The 21,360-nt window shown below is 50.7% G+C and overlaps 1 protein-coding gene across 1 annotated transcript in view; it reads right to left on the bottom strand.

Annotated features, from left to right (window-relative positions):
- The window catches only part of LOC144938037 (plexin domain-containing protein 2-like), a 72,406-nt gene that overhangs the window by 20,159 nt on the left and 30,887 nt on the right, over positions 1–21,360 (bottom strand). Inside the window, 3 exon segments of the mRNA XM_078865727.1 lie at positions 16,807–16,902; positions 18,312–18,411; positions 20,874–21,015. Coding sequence (XP_078721853.1) covers positions 16,807–16,902; positions 18,312–18,411; positions 20,874–21,015 — 338 coding nt within the window.

The raw sequence follows: 21,360 nt of genomic DNA, 5'->3' as shown, positions 1-21,360 counted from the left end.
ATATTAAAATAATATATTGCGAACAACAATCGTTAGATTCAGCTCTTGAACTAGTGCTCTGGATAAGGCCAAAAGCATTCCACATGCAATGTGGTTGTCACATGACATGCATGTAGGGCATGACGAGACTTGTGCCTTCCTGCGGTGTGAGCAGCATACCTTTGTGTGCGTTATTTAATATAGGCATGGTCGTACAACTCGCCTTAAAACATTTTAGGACACATTTTATGTGTATATATATGGTCACTTAAAAAAAAGGTATTACAATAGATTGAAATAAGAAAATGTAAACTTAAGCTAAAAGTCACAAAACGATTACGTAACAGCTTTGATGGATATGCCTCTCCCGGGGACTGCATGTGGTAGATCTAAAGTCTCACTCAGAACCAATGTCATCTGACGCACGTGGAAATCACCGCTTGTTGAGTAAACAGAGGGATTTAGCCAGCTGGCGAATGGTCCATAACGTCTCAAACGCCCCCCAAGGATGAATTCAAAGGAGATTTGATTATTTATGGCCGATCCAATCACATGGAGAAACCAATATTATGACCATTTATAAAAAATGCGAAGAGATTATTAAATGGACGTGCAAAAAAGCAAGGAAAAGTGCATGCTTGGAATTGCACCAAGAATGCGTGGATCAGAGAACACACACACACACGTTGTAGACATCATTCCGACTGTAAAAAAAAGAGCCTTGAGCAGGACTCGTCACCAGAAGGGATGATGGAAGGTGGTCGAAACCGAGGGGAGGCGTTAGCCAAAAGAGAACAGGCCTGAGCGACATCCATCGATAAACCATTGCAACTTAAGGACTCGCCACCCCCCCTCTCTCCCTTTTCAGCAACTCAGATTTGTGGATGTGCTTCAACCACTTTTCAAAGTTTGGGAATAAATCTAAAAGGTTGGCACACTGCATGCACCCTTGGCCTAAGCACCGCTTTCACAACGACGGCCAGAACTGCCTGAATCCCATACACGCACACGTAGGGAGGGGGAAGGGGGCAATTACAGGCAGCAAAAATCCTGCCAGACACGAGCTACAGCTTTGCTAAAATACAAAACAGGTGAGACGTGCGCAAAATTGTTCCCCACAAAAACAAAATTCTGCAATAAATTCATGTACGCAACGTTAAATTCAGTTACATTTGCATGCGTGCGTCACATCGTAAAATTACGTGACGTCGTTCCGGCAGATTCAATCTCATAAAAATGTTGGTCTTGAAACCTTTACACCAATGACTACAGCAGTGGGCACGGCTTCTGCAAATATTGGTTTTGGCAATCCCAACTGTTACTACACACATGGGGGGAATGACAACAGGGCTGCACGTGTACAATCACCAGCACGACCTGTAAAGGGGACGTCGGCCGAGGTGACGGGAGGGTTCACACACACCCAGCAGAGCAGGCAGTGCGGACGACACAAACACAGCCCCCCCCCCCCCCCCCGTGAGCTTCTGGCCTAGCTCTCGTGCAATGGTGGCGAGATGTTAACTACCTCGCCCGGCATACACGAGGTCGCGAGTTCGATCCCAACCCCGACGCCTGCATATTTGCAGTGTGTACGTTCTCCCCATGGTTGCGTGGTATTTTCTCCGAGTCCTCCGATTTTTCCCTACACATTTAGAATCAACATGTGTTTAGAGTGTTTGGCTGCTATAACTGTCCACGTGATAAACCACTTCATTGAGCTATCATTTATGGCCAAAAGAAGCTAATAGCTCAGTGGGCCTTACCTGGTAAAATATATTTGTAAAAGTTTCGTTTAAAATGTTTGGTCTGCCTGGGCCTTTCCCGTGGCACCAAAGACGGTACAAAATGGGACCCACACCCACAGGCAGCAGCTTCAGTGTCGCACCATAGAGGATTCACGGAGTCTGCGAGCAACACAAGCAAGAGTCGGGCAGACCGTCTGTGTTGGGAACGCGCTCGATGTCTAAAGCACATCACCCTCGTCCACCAACCAATCCGGCTACTGCATAGTCACGTGAAAGAGCATTCGCTAAATAAACCAACCCATCGCTGCCCAGTGCAATTTCTCGCCAGCTCAGAACTGGTACCATTTGGCACATGCACAGAGAGAGACAGTTGGGGTTCATGCGAAAGTGTTTCAATCTAGCACACGCTCATCAGAAAGCCCTCAACTCGCCATTAAGATGCCTGCTTTAGCAGGAATGCTAGGGGCAAAATAGTGACAATGGGAAATATTGTTAATGGTATTAAAAGTAACCATTTCTGCCAAAAACGGCTTTAATATGTCCTGTACTCAAAGAGATGCAAATTGTGCTCATAGTGTATACACCATATTGGAAACACAACTCAAAACATAGCAGACTTGTAGCACAAACATAAACCTTAACACGAGAGCTTTTTAGATTAGATAGCGTAGATATAAATGTGGCATTAAACCCACCACCACCCGACACAGCCAATTAGTAAGGTTTGTCATGTAAACAAAACATGCAATCAGTTACTAGTTCAGCACACTGGTGTGTTGGAGAGTAAGCGATTTTAACGACACACATTTACATCTACGCGATCCAACCCAAACAAAACCTCTATTATGGATAATGTTGGTCGCGAAAGCCTAACAACGTGTTAAAATAAATCTCGACATTAGAGTGTTGTCGAAAGTACGGCCATATCTCTGAAAGCTGACTAAAATGGGGTCAGAAGAGATAGATCTTGCGAACAGATGTTGTGCAGTTGCTGTGCAAGCCTGGGTGCCCAAAGGCCAGGGTCCAGAGCCATGAAAATGGATACAGCATTAACAGTGATAGCACCACACTGACATCTCCAGTTTTCTTAATTTCCTCGGACGAGGTTCGGAATTTCGGTTAAGCGCACACTGCCTTGAATTATCCCATCGCATTTAAAACACTTGTAAAAAAAGGGGGGTACACTGTTGTTGAAACGCCCTACCGTTCCAAAAGAGCGTTTAGAGGCTATTTGATTACAAATGACTCAATGAAATCCAATTTCATAGTTGCTTGGTAAAAAACAGAGCAATAAGTGCAACTGCTTTAACCTTTGAAAAACGGTGCGTGATTTAAACCATCTTTAGTCCTGTTATTTTGGAAATTGAACCACGAAAGGAATAAACGCACAAACCTTTCAAGTGTGATTACTGGACATCTTTGAGAAAATACCTTTATAGCTAATCAGATTCCTCCAGTATAAATAAATATTCGGATTCTAAATTGAAATGGCCTTCATGCCGTTACGAACGCCGCAAGGCACTCGTGTCTGTTCACAGCCCTGAGCAAGTAGAAACAATTCATTGCTCGTGTTCAAGGCCTTGTGAGCGCTTGTGATACTTCATATTCAGGATCCAATTCTATCCGATGCCTTGGCGTGGATCTTTAAGACCTGCCAATTGTGCAACCCCCCCCCCTCCCACCCCTATGCACGCCTCGATAGGGTGATTGATTGGGCATTTACTGTGGTGCCTCCAGGGTTAGAGCCCCTCCACCTGTGGAGGTCAGGCTCCTCGGATTGGGTTGACAACTTAAAGTCCGGAGTAAAAACTTAGAATCATCATGATGCGTTTATAGTAGTTGGCTGCTATTAATTTCAACAGAAGCCACTTTGTCGAGTTATCATTTGCGGCCAGGTCGCTTCTGAAAAAGAGCTATATAACCAGTGGCCCTTACCCACCAAGATAAAAACATTTTAGTTTAGTTTTAAACACCTAGATTTGTTCTTGCTTGGCTCAGTTTGCCATCCAGTTATTTCATTAAAAACCTTTTCATTTCAATCCCTGATGCATTGAGATTATGTAAAAGGTGCCTTACAAGTGCAAATAATTATGAATTCTACATTCCTTTGGCCGAGATCAGTGAATCCATGAGACAACATTCCACACTTTGAGATAGGCTCAAGACTGCTGCAGCCAAGAGTTTCCATAACAGAAAAGCAATTTTTTGTCAGTTCATGATAATACATTTATGCATCGTGCCATTTCTCATCTTGCAGATCCCATCTTAGACGGTGCTTTGCTAGACCTCTGCCTGAGAACAAAAAACATATCAAAATCACATTCATCAAGAGCACTGCCTTAAAAACGGAAAGTTTTCACAATTTGGCAACTATTTAGGCAATGGCCCTTCTTCATCTAACCTATATAATTCATTTTTTGTCTGTCCGTCCGTCCGTCCGTCCGTCCGTCTGCGTACGCTCCCTTGCGGGAAATGTAACTCTCGGACCGTGGGGTTCGGCGAGATTAAATTTTGCAGGTGGGCACGCCCCCGGCCCCGCGGTAAACTTAGGCATTTCCGATTTTTCGTCTCTAAACTTTAAATCGGACCGATTATCGATTTAGTGCGATTTCTATTTATTTATTTAACACTTTATTTATTTATTTACTCTTGCCGGCCGGCGCAGACCCCGGCGGTTGCCCCTGGCAACGGATAGCAACGCGTTCGCTGCGGGGTGGACGCCATTTTGCATTACCATTAAAAATATGCGCATGCATTAACACGCGATTCTGAGGTAAATTCATCAAAGTTTCACGTCCTCTCCACTCCCCCCCCACCCCAATGTGTGCAATTACTATTATAGGGTCGGTAGATAATAAAATTATAGCGATTACACAGTATTATTGTAGCGCGGGGGGGGGGGGGAACGGCACCCGTACCCAGCCTCAGCCGGGTGGGCTATTTAGGCGAGGCCGGAGGCTCTGCACGGTACTAGACCTCGACACCCACCACGCGACTCTGAGGTAAATTCATCAAAGTTTCACGTCCTCTTCACTCCCCCCCACCCCAATGTGTGCAATTACTATTATAGGGTCGGTAGATAATAAAATTATAGCGATTAGACAGTATTATTGTAGCGCGGGGGGGGGGGGGGTTAACAGCCCCAGCACCCAGCCTCAGCCGGGTGGGCAATCTAGGCGAGGCCGGAGGCTCTGCACGGTACTAGGCCTCGACACGCAACTCTGTCAGGCGTCGACTTTGTGGTATAAACTCGATATACCCAGCGTTGCCCGGGGGAAAAATACATGTAAAATCTTCTGAAAACTTTAAAACATAACATCCCAATGAAAATACAACTGTGTAATTAAAACTCTAAACCCGACCGCGCCAAGAATCGATTCTCTGAATCGCGAAAAGGAATCGAAGGTTGTAGATTCATTTAGAATCGCCTTATTTCCGTTTAATATTAGTTGGTTATAGAGTTGATATAAACTGCTACGAATGGGAAATATCAGGCGTTGACCGGGACTAAAATATAATTAAAAACTCCTGAAAACTTTAAAACATAACATAAGAATGAAAATAAAACTCTGTAATTAAAAATGGAAACCTCCTATGCGCCAGGAATCGATTCTTTGAATCGCGCAAAGGAATCATCGAAGGGGGAGAGTGGTGGTGGTGTGGGAGAGTGGTGGTGGTGTGGGAGAGTGGTGGTGGTGTGGGAGAGTGGTGGTGGTGTGGGAGAGTGGTGGTGGTGTGGGAGAGTGGTGGTGGTGTGGGAGAGTGGTGGTGGTGTGGGAGAGTGGTGGTGGTGAGGTTGAGTGGTGAGTGGCGGTTGTTAGTGGTGATTAGTGAGGGGTGAGTGGTGAGGGTTAGTGGTGAGCATGAGTGGTGAGGGTGGGTGTTGAGCGTGAGTGGTGAGGGTGAGTGGTGATTGTTGAGGGTGTGATTGGTGAGGATGAGTGGTGAGTAGTGAGGGTGAGTGGTCAGGGTGAGTGGTGAGGGTGAGTGGCGGTTGTGAGTGGTGATTAGTGAGGGGTGAGTGGTGAGGGTGAGCGTGAGTGGTTAGGGTGAGTGGTGAGGGTGAGCAGTGAGGGTGAGCAGTGAGGGTGAGCAGTGAGGGTGAGTGGTGATTGGTGAGGGTGTGATTGGTGAGGATGAGTGGTGAGTGGTCAGGGTGAGTGGTGAGGGTGAGTGGTGAGCGGTGAGGGTGAGTGTTGAGGGTGAGTGGTGAGTGGTGAGCGTGAGTGGTGAGGGAGAGTGGTGAGCGTGAGTGGTGAGGGAGAGTGGTGAGGGAGAGTGGTGAGGGAGAGTGGTGAGGGAGAGTGGTGAGGGAGAGTGGTGAGGGAGAGTGGTGATTGGTGAGTGGCGGTTGTTAGTGGTGATTAGTGAGGGGTGAGTGGTGAGGGTGAGCGTGAGTGGTGAGGTTGAGTGGTGAGCAGTGAGGGTGAGTGGTGATTGGTGAGGGTGTGATTGGTGAGGATGAGTGGTGAGTGGTCAGGGTGAGTGGTTGTTGTGAGGGTGAGTGGTGAGGATGAGTGGTGAGGGTGAGTGGCGGTTGTGAGTGGTGATGGGTGAGTGGTGAGTGGTGAGCGGTGAGGGGTGAGGGAGTGGTTAGTTTTGAGGGTGAGTGGTGAGGTTGAGTGGTGAGGGTTAGTGGAGAGTGGTGAATGGTGATTTGTCAGTGGTGATTGGTGAGGATGAATGGTGAGTAGTGAGGGTGAAGTTGAGTGGTGAGGGGTGGTTGTGACGGTGAGTGGTGAGGGTGAGTGGTGAGGGTGAGTGGTGAGGCTGAATGGTGAGAGTGAGTGGTGAGTGGTGAGGGAGAGTGGTGAGTGAGAGTGGTGAGGGTTAGTGGTGAGAGTGAGTGGTGATTGGTGAGGGTGAGTGGTGAGGGTGAGTGGTGAATGGTGAATAGTGAGTGGGAGTGGTGAGTGGTGAGGATGAGTGGTAAGGGTGAGTTGTGAGTGGTGAATGGTGAGGGTGAATGATGAGTACAGTCAATATGCACTGCTGTTATCATACCAGGTACCACCACCACAATATGTACTCCTCTCATCATAGCAGATACCACCACGGCAGTATGCACTGCTGTAATCATAGCAGGTTCCACCACAATATGCACTGCTGTCATCATAACAGGTACCAACACAGCAGTATGCACTGCTGTAGTGATAGCAGGTACGACCTCAGTCGGTACACACTGCTGTAGCGATAGTAGATACTGCTATCGAGTTGGTAGATACCGCTATAGTAAATACTAAAACAGTCAGTATATACCGCTACAGTCAGTCAATACTGCTACAGTCAGTATATACTACTATACAGTCAGTATATACTACTATACAGTCAGTACATACTACTATACAGTCAGTACATACTACCACGGTGAGTAGCTACTAGAGTCAGTCGATGCTATTATAGAGTGAGTAGATACTGCTATAGATTTTGTAGTTACTACTATAGTCAGTGGATACAACTATAGAGTCAGCAGATACTATACAGTTAGTCGTTACGAGTATATAGTCGGTAGATACTACTGTAGGCCCAGTAAATACTACTATGGTCAGTAGTTATTACAGTCACTAAATACCAGAGGTGTGGACTCGAGTCATGTGACTTGGACTCGAGTCAGACTCGAGTCATGAATTTGATGACTTGCGACTCGACTTGGACTTGCATAACAATGACTTTGTCCCACCTATGAGATGTGGACTCGAGTCATGTGACTTGGACTCGAGTCAGACTCGAGTCATGAATTTGATGACTTGCGACTCGACTTGGACTTGCATAACAATGACTTTGTCCCACCTCTGCTAAATACTACTACACAGTCAGTAGCTACTACTGGCTCAATTGATACTACTGTACAGTCAGTAGATACTACTACAGAGTCAATAGATACCACTTCCTCTGTTGTATGTAAGGTGTTGTTAGTATATATACCTACGAGGGGTAAAGATATTTTTTGAGGGGGAGGGGGGGAGACCGCAATTTTCGGAAACCTTTTGACATCAACTATTTACCTCACACTTTCTACAACTTTTTGGAAAGCCTCTTATATATTTGTTGGTGGAGAAATGTACAAACAGCCCACCGGGCTTTGACAATACATTAGTATCTGTGTATATATATGTAAGGTTTTTAAGAAATATATTTTTCACCCGGGCAAAGCCGGGTACTTCCGCTAGTAGAATATAAAGGGAAGGGTCACTGCCCAAAACGTTACCTAATGTCTACTTTTCCGTTTGAAGGCAGTGTTATTGACGAATGCATCGGGGTTTGGGTTTTTTTTGCTTGTGCACCACTGCCAATCCAGTGTCACCACATCAAACTGCCAAAAGGAATGCAACACTGGCTATTTTTAAACCAAGCTAAGCTAGATTTGAAGATTTCGTGACTGCAGGGATCAACTCTTTGGTTCTTTCGGTAAAGTCACGTAGGTATCAAATAAAATACATTTTATCACGACGTTTCGATTGCAACACAAGCAATCATCATCAGGTGGGAAAACCACAGCAGTACATTGTTTTGCTGAAGTGGCAGAGAGATGCCGTGGTAAGAAGTTATATAGGTGTAAAGTAGTAACTTGACGGGAGACGACCTTACGGGTAGCACACTCTTTATTAACACCAACTTATATTACACGGGTGGCTAACTGCAGCCTAACCCACGGGGTTCCCCTGGCTACACCCACACGGGCTCTTACGCCCCGTAGCTTCTCGGAACCCACCCGGCTGGGGTGTCCGTCTCGACTCTGGGTCCCACAGCCTCGTCCCACATGGACGTCAGACCACGGGTCCCACAGTCTCGCCTCCGAGCCACACAGGGTCCCGGCCCTTACAAGGACAGCGAGACTAGGGGTCTCAGGGCCCTACCTCTTCAACTCCGTCTTCGATCTTCAACTGGTTAACAACTCCCCGAGTGCTCCCGCGCGTCCCCCTTTATAGTCCCTCATGCGGACGTCGCTGAGAGCACCCACCCCAGTTGACCAATCACTGCGCGCTGCCCACGATCCTATTTCCCACCTTGTGTCAGCGCGCATAACCACGCACCCCGCGCCGCCCCGTGATCTCTCACTGTCGGCGCGCATCAACACCACCACTACATAGGTAAGAGAGGGGGGAGGGGCAAGGGTGGGGGGTAGGGGGAGCGTTGCGTGGACGCTAGGAGAGGGACGTCCACGCAACGCCCCCCTCCCCCTACACCCCTCCCCCCCCACCCTTGCCCCTCCCCCCGACCCTTGCCCCTCCCCCCTCTCTTACCGATGTAGAGGTGTAATTGTGTATGGGAGCGGATGGCAAACAAACACAAGGGGCGTGGTTAGGGCCGTACACATAGGAGGTGGCCACACCGACGTCCGCACCTGCATCCCCCACGGGCCCCTCCCGGGGGGGCCGCGGACTATAAGAGGGGGTGAGCCGGAGGGCTCGAGGTCGAGGTATCAGCTTTAACCAGCGAAGACGGAAGACCAGCTAGCATAGGCCCCGGAGCTCCCCTGGCTCGCTGTCCTTATCAGGGCCGACCAGGGCAAGCCGGTGGCGTGGCCCCGAGAGCCCAGACTGACGAGCAGGTCTGGGAACTCAGGGGGTCGGATCCCAGCTTGACCAGGGCTGGGACAGGTAGCCTCCCCTAGCTCCCTAGTGGAGGACTTGGGCTTAGGTTAGCGGGGATTAGATGTTGTGTCTCCCTGTTAGCCGAGTAAGGGGACGTTACCCCTTAGATCCTGTGTATACTCGCTAACTGTATACAAGTTGTGTTAATAAATAAGTGTGCCTCCGATCCCGTCGTCAAGCCTCCTGAGTAATTACTACATCTGGTGTCAGAAGTAAAACGTCCAAAGATGGACACACGAGGGACGACACGTACCAGGGAGTCGGAGAGGGAGGACACCGCGGCCGAATCACCACCAGAGATGGCCGAGGTCGGATCGGAGCAGCCGGGGCCGAGTACACCCGCGCCGCTACGACAGGAGGGGGGGGATGCGTCGGCCGAGGGACTTCGGCTGGCTCACTCCCGCCTGGCGGAGCTGCTCTACGCCGCGGCCGCCGTGTTGGAGGACATCACGCGGCTGGGAGCTGGAGGGGCTGCGCGGGAAGACGGCAGCAGCCGACGCACGCCGGCATTTCCCGCCACCCCGACGCGGCTCGCGGTTAAATTTCCCGCCATCACTACAGTGCGAGCAGAGGGCGGGGCCGGCCTGCGTCAGGTGACTGCTGAGGGCCAAGCACGAGCCGTGACATCATCAACGCCGGCCAGCGCGTCAACAACGGAGCGACCGGCGATGCCATGCTCACAGCCCGCCCACACTGTAACGTCGGCTGGGAACGAGGGAGCGAGATCCGCAGCCACGGACGTCGCCTTACAACAGCGACTGCCGCCTCTCAAGGAGTTCGTGGGAGCGGATGGAGATTGGGGCGGCTTCAAAAGGCGGTTCATCGCTCATCAAGAGATGGCGAACTGGACGGACGCCGAGGCACTATGCGCGCTGCCGGCGATGCTGGACGACGACGCCCTGGCTACCCTCACCTCGGCGCCTAAGGAAAAGCGCGCCACGCTGCACCTGGCGCTGCAGCTGCTGTCAGCCGTCTATGGGCCGCCTTCGGACTGCAGGCAGCTGTTCCACGATCGGCATCGGGGCGCCAACGAATCGCCCCTGGCCTTCCGAACGGCTCTCCTGGCCCTGGCAAAGGCAGCTTTCCCGCGGATGGACGAGGAGGGAGTGGACGCCATGGTAGCTGAAAAGCTGCTGCTACTCGCCGATGAGCTGGACATCGCCGTCTTGGCTCAAGACGACGGGGAGATGTCGTCCCTGCTGGTCGCGCGCCACATCCACGGGGGCTTGCGGTCCCTGCGTCGCAAGGCTGCGGGGTGGAGCGGCGGGGGGAATGGAGATCGGCGGCACCGCAGGCTCGGAATGGACCGAGCCGCCAGGAGCAGCCCAGGCCATCTGGGGCGCTCACACGCTGCTACAACTGTGGCTTGCAAGGCCACGTTGCGTCAGGATGCCGGGCTCCCCGTCAGCGCGGAGCGACACCTCGTCAGGACGCCACGCCGTCTCCACCCAAGCTCCAGCAGAGAAATACGGCGAGTCGTGGCACCTCACACGTTTGGCCCATGCACACATCCGACACACACTCACGCGCTCACCTGAACAGGGTTCGAAAATCGCCGCCCATCGCGCGCGATTGTTCTGAAATGCGGCGAGCGCTCCAACCGGGTCAGTGGTCGGAGCTCGCCCATCGTGTCGTTGCTGCGTCGGCGGGATCATCGGTTGTGGTCGGTCATATTGATGGGGTAGAGGTGCGGATTTTAATTGACACAGGGGCATCGGCGACCATTATATCTGATTTGATTTATAACATCCTTCCCGTTCAAAGTCGTCCCTTGCTCCCTGTTGACGTGCCATGCTATGCTGCTAACGGGGGCTCGCTGGGCATTATTGGGCAAATCCGCGCCAAAATTTGCATTGGAGACATTAAATTATCCGGGCCTGTTTTGGTTTCCTCCTCACTCGCGGTTCCGTGCCTGTTGGGGACGGATTTCTTGGCCAAAATGCCCATCCGTATCTTGATTGACCAGGGATGCATCGAGCTCCCATCGGGCCGACGTGTTACATTTTTGTCTTCCCCCACCACGGAGCGTCGGGCGTTTGCCACCGTGCAGGCGCTCGTGACAAAAACTGTGCGCGTACCCCCGGGGGCTCAGATGCTCGTCCCTCTTAGGTTGCGTCGGCCGTTTGCTGAAGGGGTTGCGGATCGGGGGGTCTTGTTGGGACCATCTCGAGCCGGGGTCAATGGACCCGATTTGCTAGCGGCTCAGACCATGGTGAAAGGGGATGGGGACCCCTTCATTGCAGTCCTTAATGTAGGATCGCGAACGGCCGTGGTTCCTCAAGGGACCGTGCTTGCACACGCAACGCCGGCGCCCTATGAGGAACCACTCGTGGGTCAGGTAACCACCGATCCTCCGTGGCGACCGCATTCGGACTGTGATGACGGATGGCTGGATGCACTTTGCGCGGGATCTGTGGATCTGTCCGACACGCAGCGTGCGCAGCTGCGAGTTCTCCTGAAAGAATTTGCCGACGTTTTTAGTAAACACAAATTTGATATTGGTTGTACTAAATTGCTGCGACACCATATTGACACGGGTGACAGCGCGCCAATCCGCCAAAATCCCTTTCGGCTCAGTCCCGCCGAAAAGGATCATGTCAAATCGGCTGTTGATGACATGCTAGCCGCCGATATCATTTCCCCTTCCAACAGCCCGTGGGGCGCACCGATCGTTTTGGTGAAAAAACACGACGGCTCACTGCGGTTTTGTGTCGACTTTCGGCGATTGAACAAAATTTCTGTGGCAGATGCGTACCCGCTTCCTCGAATGGATGAGTCGCTCGATGCCTTGGCGGGGGCGCGATTCTTTTCCACCCTCGATTTACTATCTGGATTCTGGCAGCTTCCTCTGGATGACGAATCAAAACCTAAAACTGCTTTTCGGACACCGCAAGGTCTCTTCCAATTTAACCGCTTGCCGATGGGCTTGCATTCTGCGCCGGCAACTTTTCAGCGGTTAATGGAACTGGTCTTGGCAGGCTTGCAATGGGATTCGTGTTTAATTTACTTGGACGATGTCATCGTCTTTAGCAAATCCTTCGAGGAACACCTCCAGAGGCTGCGTGCTGTTTTTCTCAAAATGCGGGCTGCCAATTTAGAATTTAAACCGCAGAAGTGCCATTTGCTCCGCGAATCGGTGCGGTATTTGGGTCACATTGTTGGGCGCTCGGGGATATCCACTGATCCCGCCAAAACGGAATGCGTCAGCTCCTGGCCGACTCCCACCTCGGTGGGAGAGGTCAGGAGTTTCATTGGGTTCGCGTCGTACTATCGACGGTTTGTGGCTGACTTCGCTACGATCGCGAAACCATTGCATGCCTTGACGTCCAAGGGAGTCAGGTTTCATTGGGGGCTGGAGGAGGAGGCTGCTTTTCACGCCCTCCGGAATGCCCTAGTGGGGGCTCCGCCGTTGAATTACCCCGACTTCTCACAACCCTTCTTGCTCGATACAGATGCAAGTAACACGGGCATCGGGGGCGTGCTGTCCCAACTCATTGGGGGCGTAGAGCATGTGGTGGCTTACGGTAGTCGGGTACTGTCTCCAGCGGAACAACGGTACTGCGTTACCCGTCGGGAATTATTGGCAATTGTTTATTTCATTCAGCAATACCGCCCATATCTGTACGGTCGGCGTTTCACCGTCCGTACAGATCATGCGGCCCTACAGTACGCTCTGCGGGTTCAACAACCATCGGGCCAGTTGTCTCGATGGTTGGAGATTCTCCAGGACTACGACTTTGTCACCACATATCGTAAGGGCGTCCGCCACACGAACGCTGACGCCCTGTCACGGTTGCCACCCACTTCGGAGTGCGCTTGCCTCCTGGGTTCGGGGCGTTGTAGGCCCCCGAACGTCACCACCGATTCGGTCCTCGTGGCCGCCGCCGATGCGCCTTCGGCTTCGGGTCCTATCGAGCAAGAAGGGAGGGATTCGTTGCTGGGGTTGTCGGTCGCGGAATGGGGACGCCTCCAAATGGAGGACACCTCCCTCCTCGCTCTGCGCCGTCGCGCAGGGGGGGTTGGGCAGGGGGTGGCGAACATTGACTCGTGGGGGTTGTTCCAGGGTCTTTTAATGCACTGGGACGGAAAAACCCGCCGCCAGCAGCTCGTGGTGCCTGCAGCATTGAGGGGTAAGGTGGTATGGGCTGTTCATGAGCGGCTTCTGCACTTGGGGGTTCACAAGACCTTTGCCACGCTCCAGCTCGATTTCTTCTGGCCGGGCATGGCAAAGGACGTGGGGGATCTCCTGGGGTCGTGCACGCAATGCGCGCAGCGAAAGCCACCAGCTAGGGGGTCCAACCCTCCGCTGCAGTCCATAAAGGTTTCCCGGGTTAACGAGCTCGTTGCGCTAGACATACTCGGCCCATTTCCCGCTACACCCAGGGGGAATAGGTATTTATTGACAGGGGTCGAATACTTCACGAGATGGCCTATGGCCTGGCCCCTGGCCAACCAGTCGGCAGCAGCCATCGCGGAGGCTTTTGTCCAGGGCTATGTCCTCGACAAAGGTGCTCCGGAACGGCTGCTTACTGACCAGGGTAAGAATTTTTCGGGAAAACTCCTCCGCGAGGTGTGCGACCTCTTGGGTACGGAGAAAATTCGGACCTCCCCGTATCACCCTCAAACTGACGGGATGGTGGAACGGCTGCATCGGACCATCACGTCTATGCTGTCCCAACAGGTGTCCGAATCCCAGACAGATTGGGACCTTCGCATAGCCGGTGTGTTGCAGGCCTACAGGATGGCTCCCCATGCGGCCACCGGATTTTCCCCTTTCTTTTTAATGTATGGCCGCGAGGCTAACCCCCCTGTGACGACCCAGCTGAAGCTCTCGGCGCCTCAGGCGAAGTCTACCTTGTCCGAACACGTTAAATTTAACATCAGCAAATTGTCTGAGGCGCGGGAAGCGGCCGTGCAAAATTCTGAACTCCGCCAGAAGGCGAACGAGAGGCTTCGGCTGGGGCGGGTACATGTGTTCAAATGGAAACCAGGGGACAGGGCATGGTTGCACTGTCCCCAGGTGCCACTGGCAACCTCGTCAAAGTTGGTACGGCCGTGGCGGGGGCCAGTGGAGGTCGTACAGGTCTTACGGCCGCAATGTGTTCGCGTCAAATGGGGGAGGCGTCGGTGGTACGTGCACCCCTCAAGGTTGAAACCGTTCATTGCGCCGGCCCGTGGTTCACACACACACACGCATGGCCAAACGTGTGAGGGGTCCGCCGACTCCCCAACGTCGCTGCTCTCGCCTAACATGACGTCAACTGTTCCATCTCCAGGTGCAACAGGAGTGACGGGTCCACGCCCGCCAACCCCTCCCGGAGGGGTCGGGGGTCACTCGGCAGCGACGCCAGACTCTCTTGCACCCGGACCGTCACCAACCACCACTGAGCGTGCCGGGTCGAGCCCTTGTGACGGGCCCGCCGCGAGAACGCGCGCCAAAACGCGCAGACTATTGTGAGGTCGGCCGTTGGGGGGCCCTTGCGGACAGTGGGGGAGGGGCATCCGGAGCGCGTGTATATATGTTGGGTTTGCGGAATGGGGTATTTATTCGGGAGGGTGCGCCGGGTTATTTTTTTCTCTTTCTTCTTCTACCTGTTTCCTGTTGTTGTTGTTGTTATGACTGTTATTGTTCTTGTTAAATTTACGCGAGGCACACACGGTTTTGGGGAGGCATGCACCTTTATTCTGATTTTGTTGCAGCCGGGGACGGCTGCGAGCTGTACAGGGGGGGGTGATGTAGAGGTGTAATTGTGTATGGGAGCGGATGGCAAACAAACACAAGGGGCGTGGTTAGGGCCGTACACATAGGAGGTGGCCACACCGACGTCCGCACCTGCATCCCCCACGGGCCCCTCCCGGGGGGGCCGCGGACTATAAGAGGGGGTGAGCCGGAGGGCTCGAGGTCGAGGTATCAGCTTTAACCAGCGAAGACGGAAGACCAGCTAGCATAGGCCCCGGAGCTCCCCTGGCTCGCTGTCCTTATCAGGGCCGACCAGGGCAAGCCGGTGGCGTGGCCCCGAGAGCCCAGACTGACGAGCAGGTCTGGGAACTCAGGGGGTCGGATCCCAGCTTGACCAGGGCTGGGACAGGTAGCCTCCCCTAGCTCCCTAGTGGAGGACTTGGGCTTAGGTTAGCGGGGCTTAGATGTTGTGTCTCCCTGTTAGCCGAGTAAAGGGACGTTACCCCTTAGATCCTGTGTATACTCGCTAACTGTATACAAGTTGTGTTAATAAATAAGTGTGCCTCCGATCCCGTCGTCAAGCCTCCTGAGTAATTACTACACCTATATAACCTCTTACCACGGCATCTCTCTCCCACTTCAGCAAAAAAACGAATTTCTTGCTGTGGTTTTTCCACCAGATGATGATTGCTTGTGTTGAAATCGAAACGTCGTGATTTAATTTATTTTATTTGATACCTACGTGACTTTACCGAAAGAACCAAAGACTAAGCCAAGCTATTTTTATTTTACCAGGTAAGGGCCCACTGAGCTATGTAGCTCTTTTTCAGAATCGACTTGGCCACAAATGATAGCTCAACGAAGTGGCTTATCATGTAGAAATGTATTGCAGTCAAATACTCTAAATGCTTGATGTTGATGTTCAATGTGGAGAGAAAAAGCAGAGGACCCGGAGAAAAATCCACGTGACCACGGGGAGAGAGACACACAAACTCCAAATATACAACAATCTCCAGACGAGGCAGATAACATCTCACCACCAGGTCGCCAAAATGTTGCACCACGGTAGCAAGATGTGAAAGTGTATTTAATATCAGGGTGGGAAGAGCCCCCAGCGATGTTCCCTTTACCACCGCCACCACTGCCATGCCCCCACCAATGCAATTCTACGACAGTGACATCGCCAAAGAATAAAAACAAAATAAGATGCTGGGCCGAAAGGTGGACTTGATATTTAAGACTAACATTGTGACTGCTTGCAACAACAAAAAATAGCTTTATAGCTCATCGGATTTCTCCAGTAGAAATAAATATTTGGATTCTATTTTCTGACTGTCAAACTGAATGAAACATTATAATAAAAGTAGCCTAAAATGGTGTTGAATGTATGTAATAATTCACGTAATAATTGACAACCATTTGTCATTCCACTGTTGGATGAAAGCCTCCTCCCGCACCTTTAGGTTATGGGGCTTATTTTACCACGCCGTCGATTAGTACGGTTGGCTACGTACGGTGCAAAAAGAAGTTCAACATACATCCATACCATAGTAATAATAATAATAAATTCTGGCCAGTGCAGGTTTTGTGAAGGAGGGTCCCAGGACCAGTTCAGATATCACTCCGCACCAATGTTAGCCACGGTTCGTAAATTAAACTCGGGTCACTAAATTTACAGCGCAGTGGATGATGGAAGTGCAGCACAATAAAAACCGCCCCCTTGCACCCACCGCTTCCACATCTGCGAAGCCAGCATCTTGCACAAGTGAGAGAGAGAGAGAGATGGAGGAGAGAAGCCGGGCCTTACTTGGCAAGGGAACGAGCTCGATGGTGCAGCCGCTGGTCAACTCGGTGGTGTCCAGATCCACGCGGTGATATTCGTACACGGTCCACCTGCTTGGGACTGATGACAGTAAAATCGTTACAGCAGCAGGGTAACCGCCCCACTCCGTATGAAATCGCAGCATCTCATCTCGCTCAAACAAGGGTGGTACGGTAACTCAAGCTTCACCGTAGGCCACAGGCAAGCAGTGGAAGTTTGAAACATAAAAACGTCACTCATCTGCCCTGACCAATTAACCACCAAACCCAGTGCAGTTTTTGCGTGCGGTGGTGAAACCATCATTTTGTATCATTCACATATCAAAACTTTGCCACATATCCATCTACAACTCAGTCATCAGCGAGTTGGATATGCGACATTGTACTGTTTACTACGACATGGGACCAGCGGTCATTTAAATTACCACCGCTCTTAGCTTCTGACAAAGTGCAAGTAATTCTAATAATTTCTGAGGAATTACGAGGGAAGCCAAAGGTTCAACCTTGCCAGAGCTGGCCAGCCATATTTTTTGATTGTTAACGCCTGATCGTATGAACAACAGAGCAGCATTGTTTGGGCAGCCAGAATTGCAGGAAGTTCTACATTTTACAATCAGGTGGTTAAATGTAAGCAGGTCATATGTTCGATATTTCATTTCTCATTTCAGAAAGTTCCCTGTATTCCCATGTGGTGCTCATGAAGTCAAGCATAAAAAATGTACCCATTCGTAATGTGCAAGTCACAAAGTCTCAACAAATTAACCAATAGTAAAATTAAAAACACATTATATTTATGCACCTGTTAACTTTGACACAGACGTATCAAGATGTCTACCCTCGAGTTCATTCACTTTGTAATAGATACCCGATATTACACATTTTTTAAACTTTCAAACCCTTTTACCACAGCGATTAGTGAAGATAATCACAACGCTTTATGCAATGCAAGAAAAAAATCTGGATATTAAAAAAATAAGTGGTAAAACTATTTAAATAAATAACCCCCCCCTTTCTCTGTCCATGACCCGTGTCATTGCACATGTTACATATTTTTTCATTAGACTTTTTTAAAATCTCCTTTAAAAAGGCAGTCTTACTGACGAACATGGCGGGATTTTGTTTTGTCATTTGTGTTTCTGCACCAGTGCCGACGCAGTAGCAGCAGCAGCATCACTGCCAAAGAGTTTGTCCCACGCTGCACGTCTTCCTTCCTTCATTCGCAGCAACTTGAGATGCGACCAAATTACAAAAGTCACATTTAAACACTGTAAACCCAAATTGTGTTGCAGTATTAGGTAGAACTTCATTTGGACCGTATGTTGCCAACAGTGCTAAATCGGAGGTGCAGTGTACCGGAGGACAGGTACGGAAAATAGTAAATTAATAAAATTGGTTCACACCTACAGCGCTTTTACAACTTTGCAGAGATGATTGCAGTTTAAGAAGAGAGAGAGCACCGATTGACACTACTCATAGGTGTAACACACTCACTGGGTTTTCCTGAGGACCTGTGGGTCAAGATGAAAGCGTCCGAAATGCCGACCTTGACGGGATGCTTGCCTGAACTGATCCGCGATATGGGGATGGGAATCTACGGGGGGGGAGAGGGAAATGGGACAAGGACCGGTTAAATTCTCGAACAACGTGATAGCACACCGACATCGCTACACAAACTGTACATGCTTTCTTTACAACTGCTTTATGTGCATTTAGTTTGTCGTCCTTCCACCCACACCTCTGATTATTACGGTTGGCTAAATACGGTTCAAAATAAGTTCAAACTACTATACACTACACACTACGATACAATACACTATAGAATATACTACTACACCACTATATAATATAATACATAGATAACTAATTTCTTTGAAGCTTCTTTGTGTTTAGTTTGTGGTCCTTCCCTCCACACCTTCTATTATCATGGCTAGCTCGGTACGGAGTGAAAGAAGTTCAACACGCATACACGTGTAGAGGAGTGAAATACGCGGTGCGCACAGTTAACCGAGGGCAACCGAGGGCAAACAGGTGCGCGTGTGCAACGTGAGGTTTGCACGGACAGACCGCCAATTGTTAAGGGGCGAAGTAGGTGCAAACGTGGTCGACCGGTTGTGCACGTTGAGACCGGAGGTGTTACCAGGGAGACGGGAGATGAGCGTTGATTGATGGGCCGACAGGCGCCGGCCTGGCAAGAGCTTAAAGAGACGCACGAGAGGTCTCAGATAATTAGCAGAGGGATATAAGCGGGTGTGTGCGCGAGTGGAGAGAGAGCTGTTGTTGGCGGGGTCGAAGAGTGAAGACATCTTTCCACTGCCGCTCCAGCCGTCAACGGGACCTCAACCCTCACGCCGTCGCCGGGTGGGTGTTGGCTGATCCCCCCGCCCGGGACAGACGGGTGAGCGGGTCTGAGCGAGTGGAGGTGAGGGCAGCGGTGGAGATGTAGTCACTGTGTGCGGAGACACTGTGTGTAGAGTGTGTAGAGTCGCCTGTGTGCAGACTAGCTGTGTGCAGAGTCGCTGTGTGTGAGGACGCTGTGTGCGGAGCCGCCATGTGCAGAGAAGTTAAACATAAGTGACCATATAGATACAACTGGTGCAAGAATAGGTGAATAAAGTGTAAGCAGGCGACTTGTTACGTGTCGGTGCGAGTAATTTTTGAAGACTCTACACATACATAGCCGTTACAGCATACCAACGTGTCTATAGAACTTTCAATATTGCACGTATTCTTAACCTTAACCTCTTAACCTTAACTAACGTCTTCTTGAAAGAACCAAGAAGATGAATCCCTGCAGTCACGAAAGCTTTAAATCGAAATTTAACTAACGTCGTCACATGGCAAAAAGGAAATAACATTGTCGACACTTTTAGTGTTTATTGACTGTCATATCGGCAGCCAAACCGATGGGCATTAGCAGCTGATTGGAGGGAAGAAGATGAAAGGGGAGCGATGGATATGAAGCGGCGAGACACGGGGAAAGAGATACGGCCACAGGATGCCAATTCCACAGTATTCAGGTGTTAGCAGCACCAGAGCCTAAACACAATCCTACCACACATGCCCCTCACACACAGATGTAATACAGCCACAAAGCTCTTCTATATATGTCAAAGCAAGCCACAATAGCGTATTTGTGTCAAAAAGGGCACGTGTTTATTTTCCCTGTGACCAGTATAATTACTCTCCTTCAGAGCACAAAAAGCGCACACCAAACACGGCAATCCGCAGACGCCGACAGCAGCACGAGCCACGAGCAACACAAGGTTAGAGAGAGACCAGCCGCCAACATCGCCTCGCCACCACAAACACGGAGGGGGCGCTCGTGGTTTCAAATGAAGCGTGCTGGCTGTCGAGACCCACTAATCCACGATGAATGTGCTCGAGAGTGGGGGCAAGTAGTTCCGTGGACACAAAGGCAGACAAAGATCGCCTTAGACTGCACAATCAGTCAAGTGCAGAGGAATAAAGATAGACAATACAACTACGAGTTATAGAATGTCACCCTCACCCATGAGGCTAAGTTTCCCCTCAGGTTGTCGGATCGATACAATACAGTTCAGTCCGTTCTCCTATAATGTGCGTTTTCAAAACACAAATTGGATATCACGTGATTAATGTAATATGGAACACATTTTTTACAATGCGGATGTGAATTGGATAGAACGCGGTCGAACGAACGCAACTATATCGCGCAAGTAGGAATAAGCAGTCGTACAGACGCCTTGGAGTAGCATCGCACAAGGCATTGGGATGCTGCTGGATGCTTCTAGACGCTACCCACGATGCCTCAGTCTTCACTCGGCCCGCGGCATTACGCATTTCACGTGCTATCGCGGGACTGTGCCTTATTCTATATTATTGATTAGAAACACCAAAAATTTTCCCCAATGCAGCGTTTTTCAGGAACACAAGTACTACCGGCGTTAAAGGAAACAGACTGGACAACATTGTGTGCACGCTCACCCACAACCGGTGAAAGTATATGCGCGGTCGGTGCAATTAAAACCTGTGGGGGCGGGGGAAGGGGGGGGGTCTTGGCGAGGTGGCACTCACCGTTTTGTACCCGAAGATGATGCGCCCGTCGCTGTGTAGCACGGCCTGGAAGGTGAAGCCACCGACGCTTCGGTTGTCAAACAGGCAGACATCGCTCCACTCCACGGCGAGCAGGGAGCCTGCAAAGAGAAAGACCCCCACCCTCCCTAAGGTACTAATTTGAGGCAGAGTCGACCTAAGGGAGGCCCAGATAATCATCACGTGGGTAGTTTATGTTCATGTATCCAAACCACTGCGGGCTTGGCAGCACAGCAGCATGCGAACCACTTCACGACTGAGGCTGCTCAAAGACAACAACAACACCCGTCATTTGCCACCAAGTGGTGGTGATGTCAACATGGTGCCTTTTGAGGACACCTGAAGTGTGAAAGGATCGTTAACAGGAGGTCTCAGGACAGACTCAGGTGCCATATGTTGACCGAGATGACTGGCAGATGGGCCAGCTGTGGCCCCTACTGTGCCAACTTTCTGCATGTTATCCAACCGG

This window comes from Lampetra fluviatilis, chromosome 21 (assembly GCF_964198595.1).
Source record: "Lampetra fluviatilis chromosome 21, kcLamFluv1.1, whole genome shotgun sequence".
NCBI lineage: Eukaryota > Metazoa > Chordata > Hyperoartia > Petromyzontiformes > Petromyzontidae > Lampetra > Lampetra fluviatilis.
This window is presented reverse-complemented; position numbering and strand designations above follow the sequence as displayed.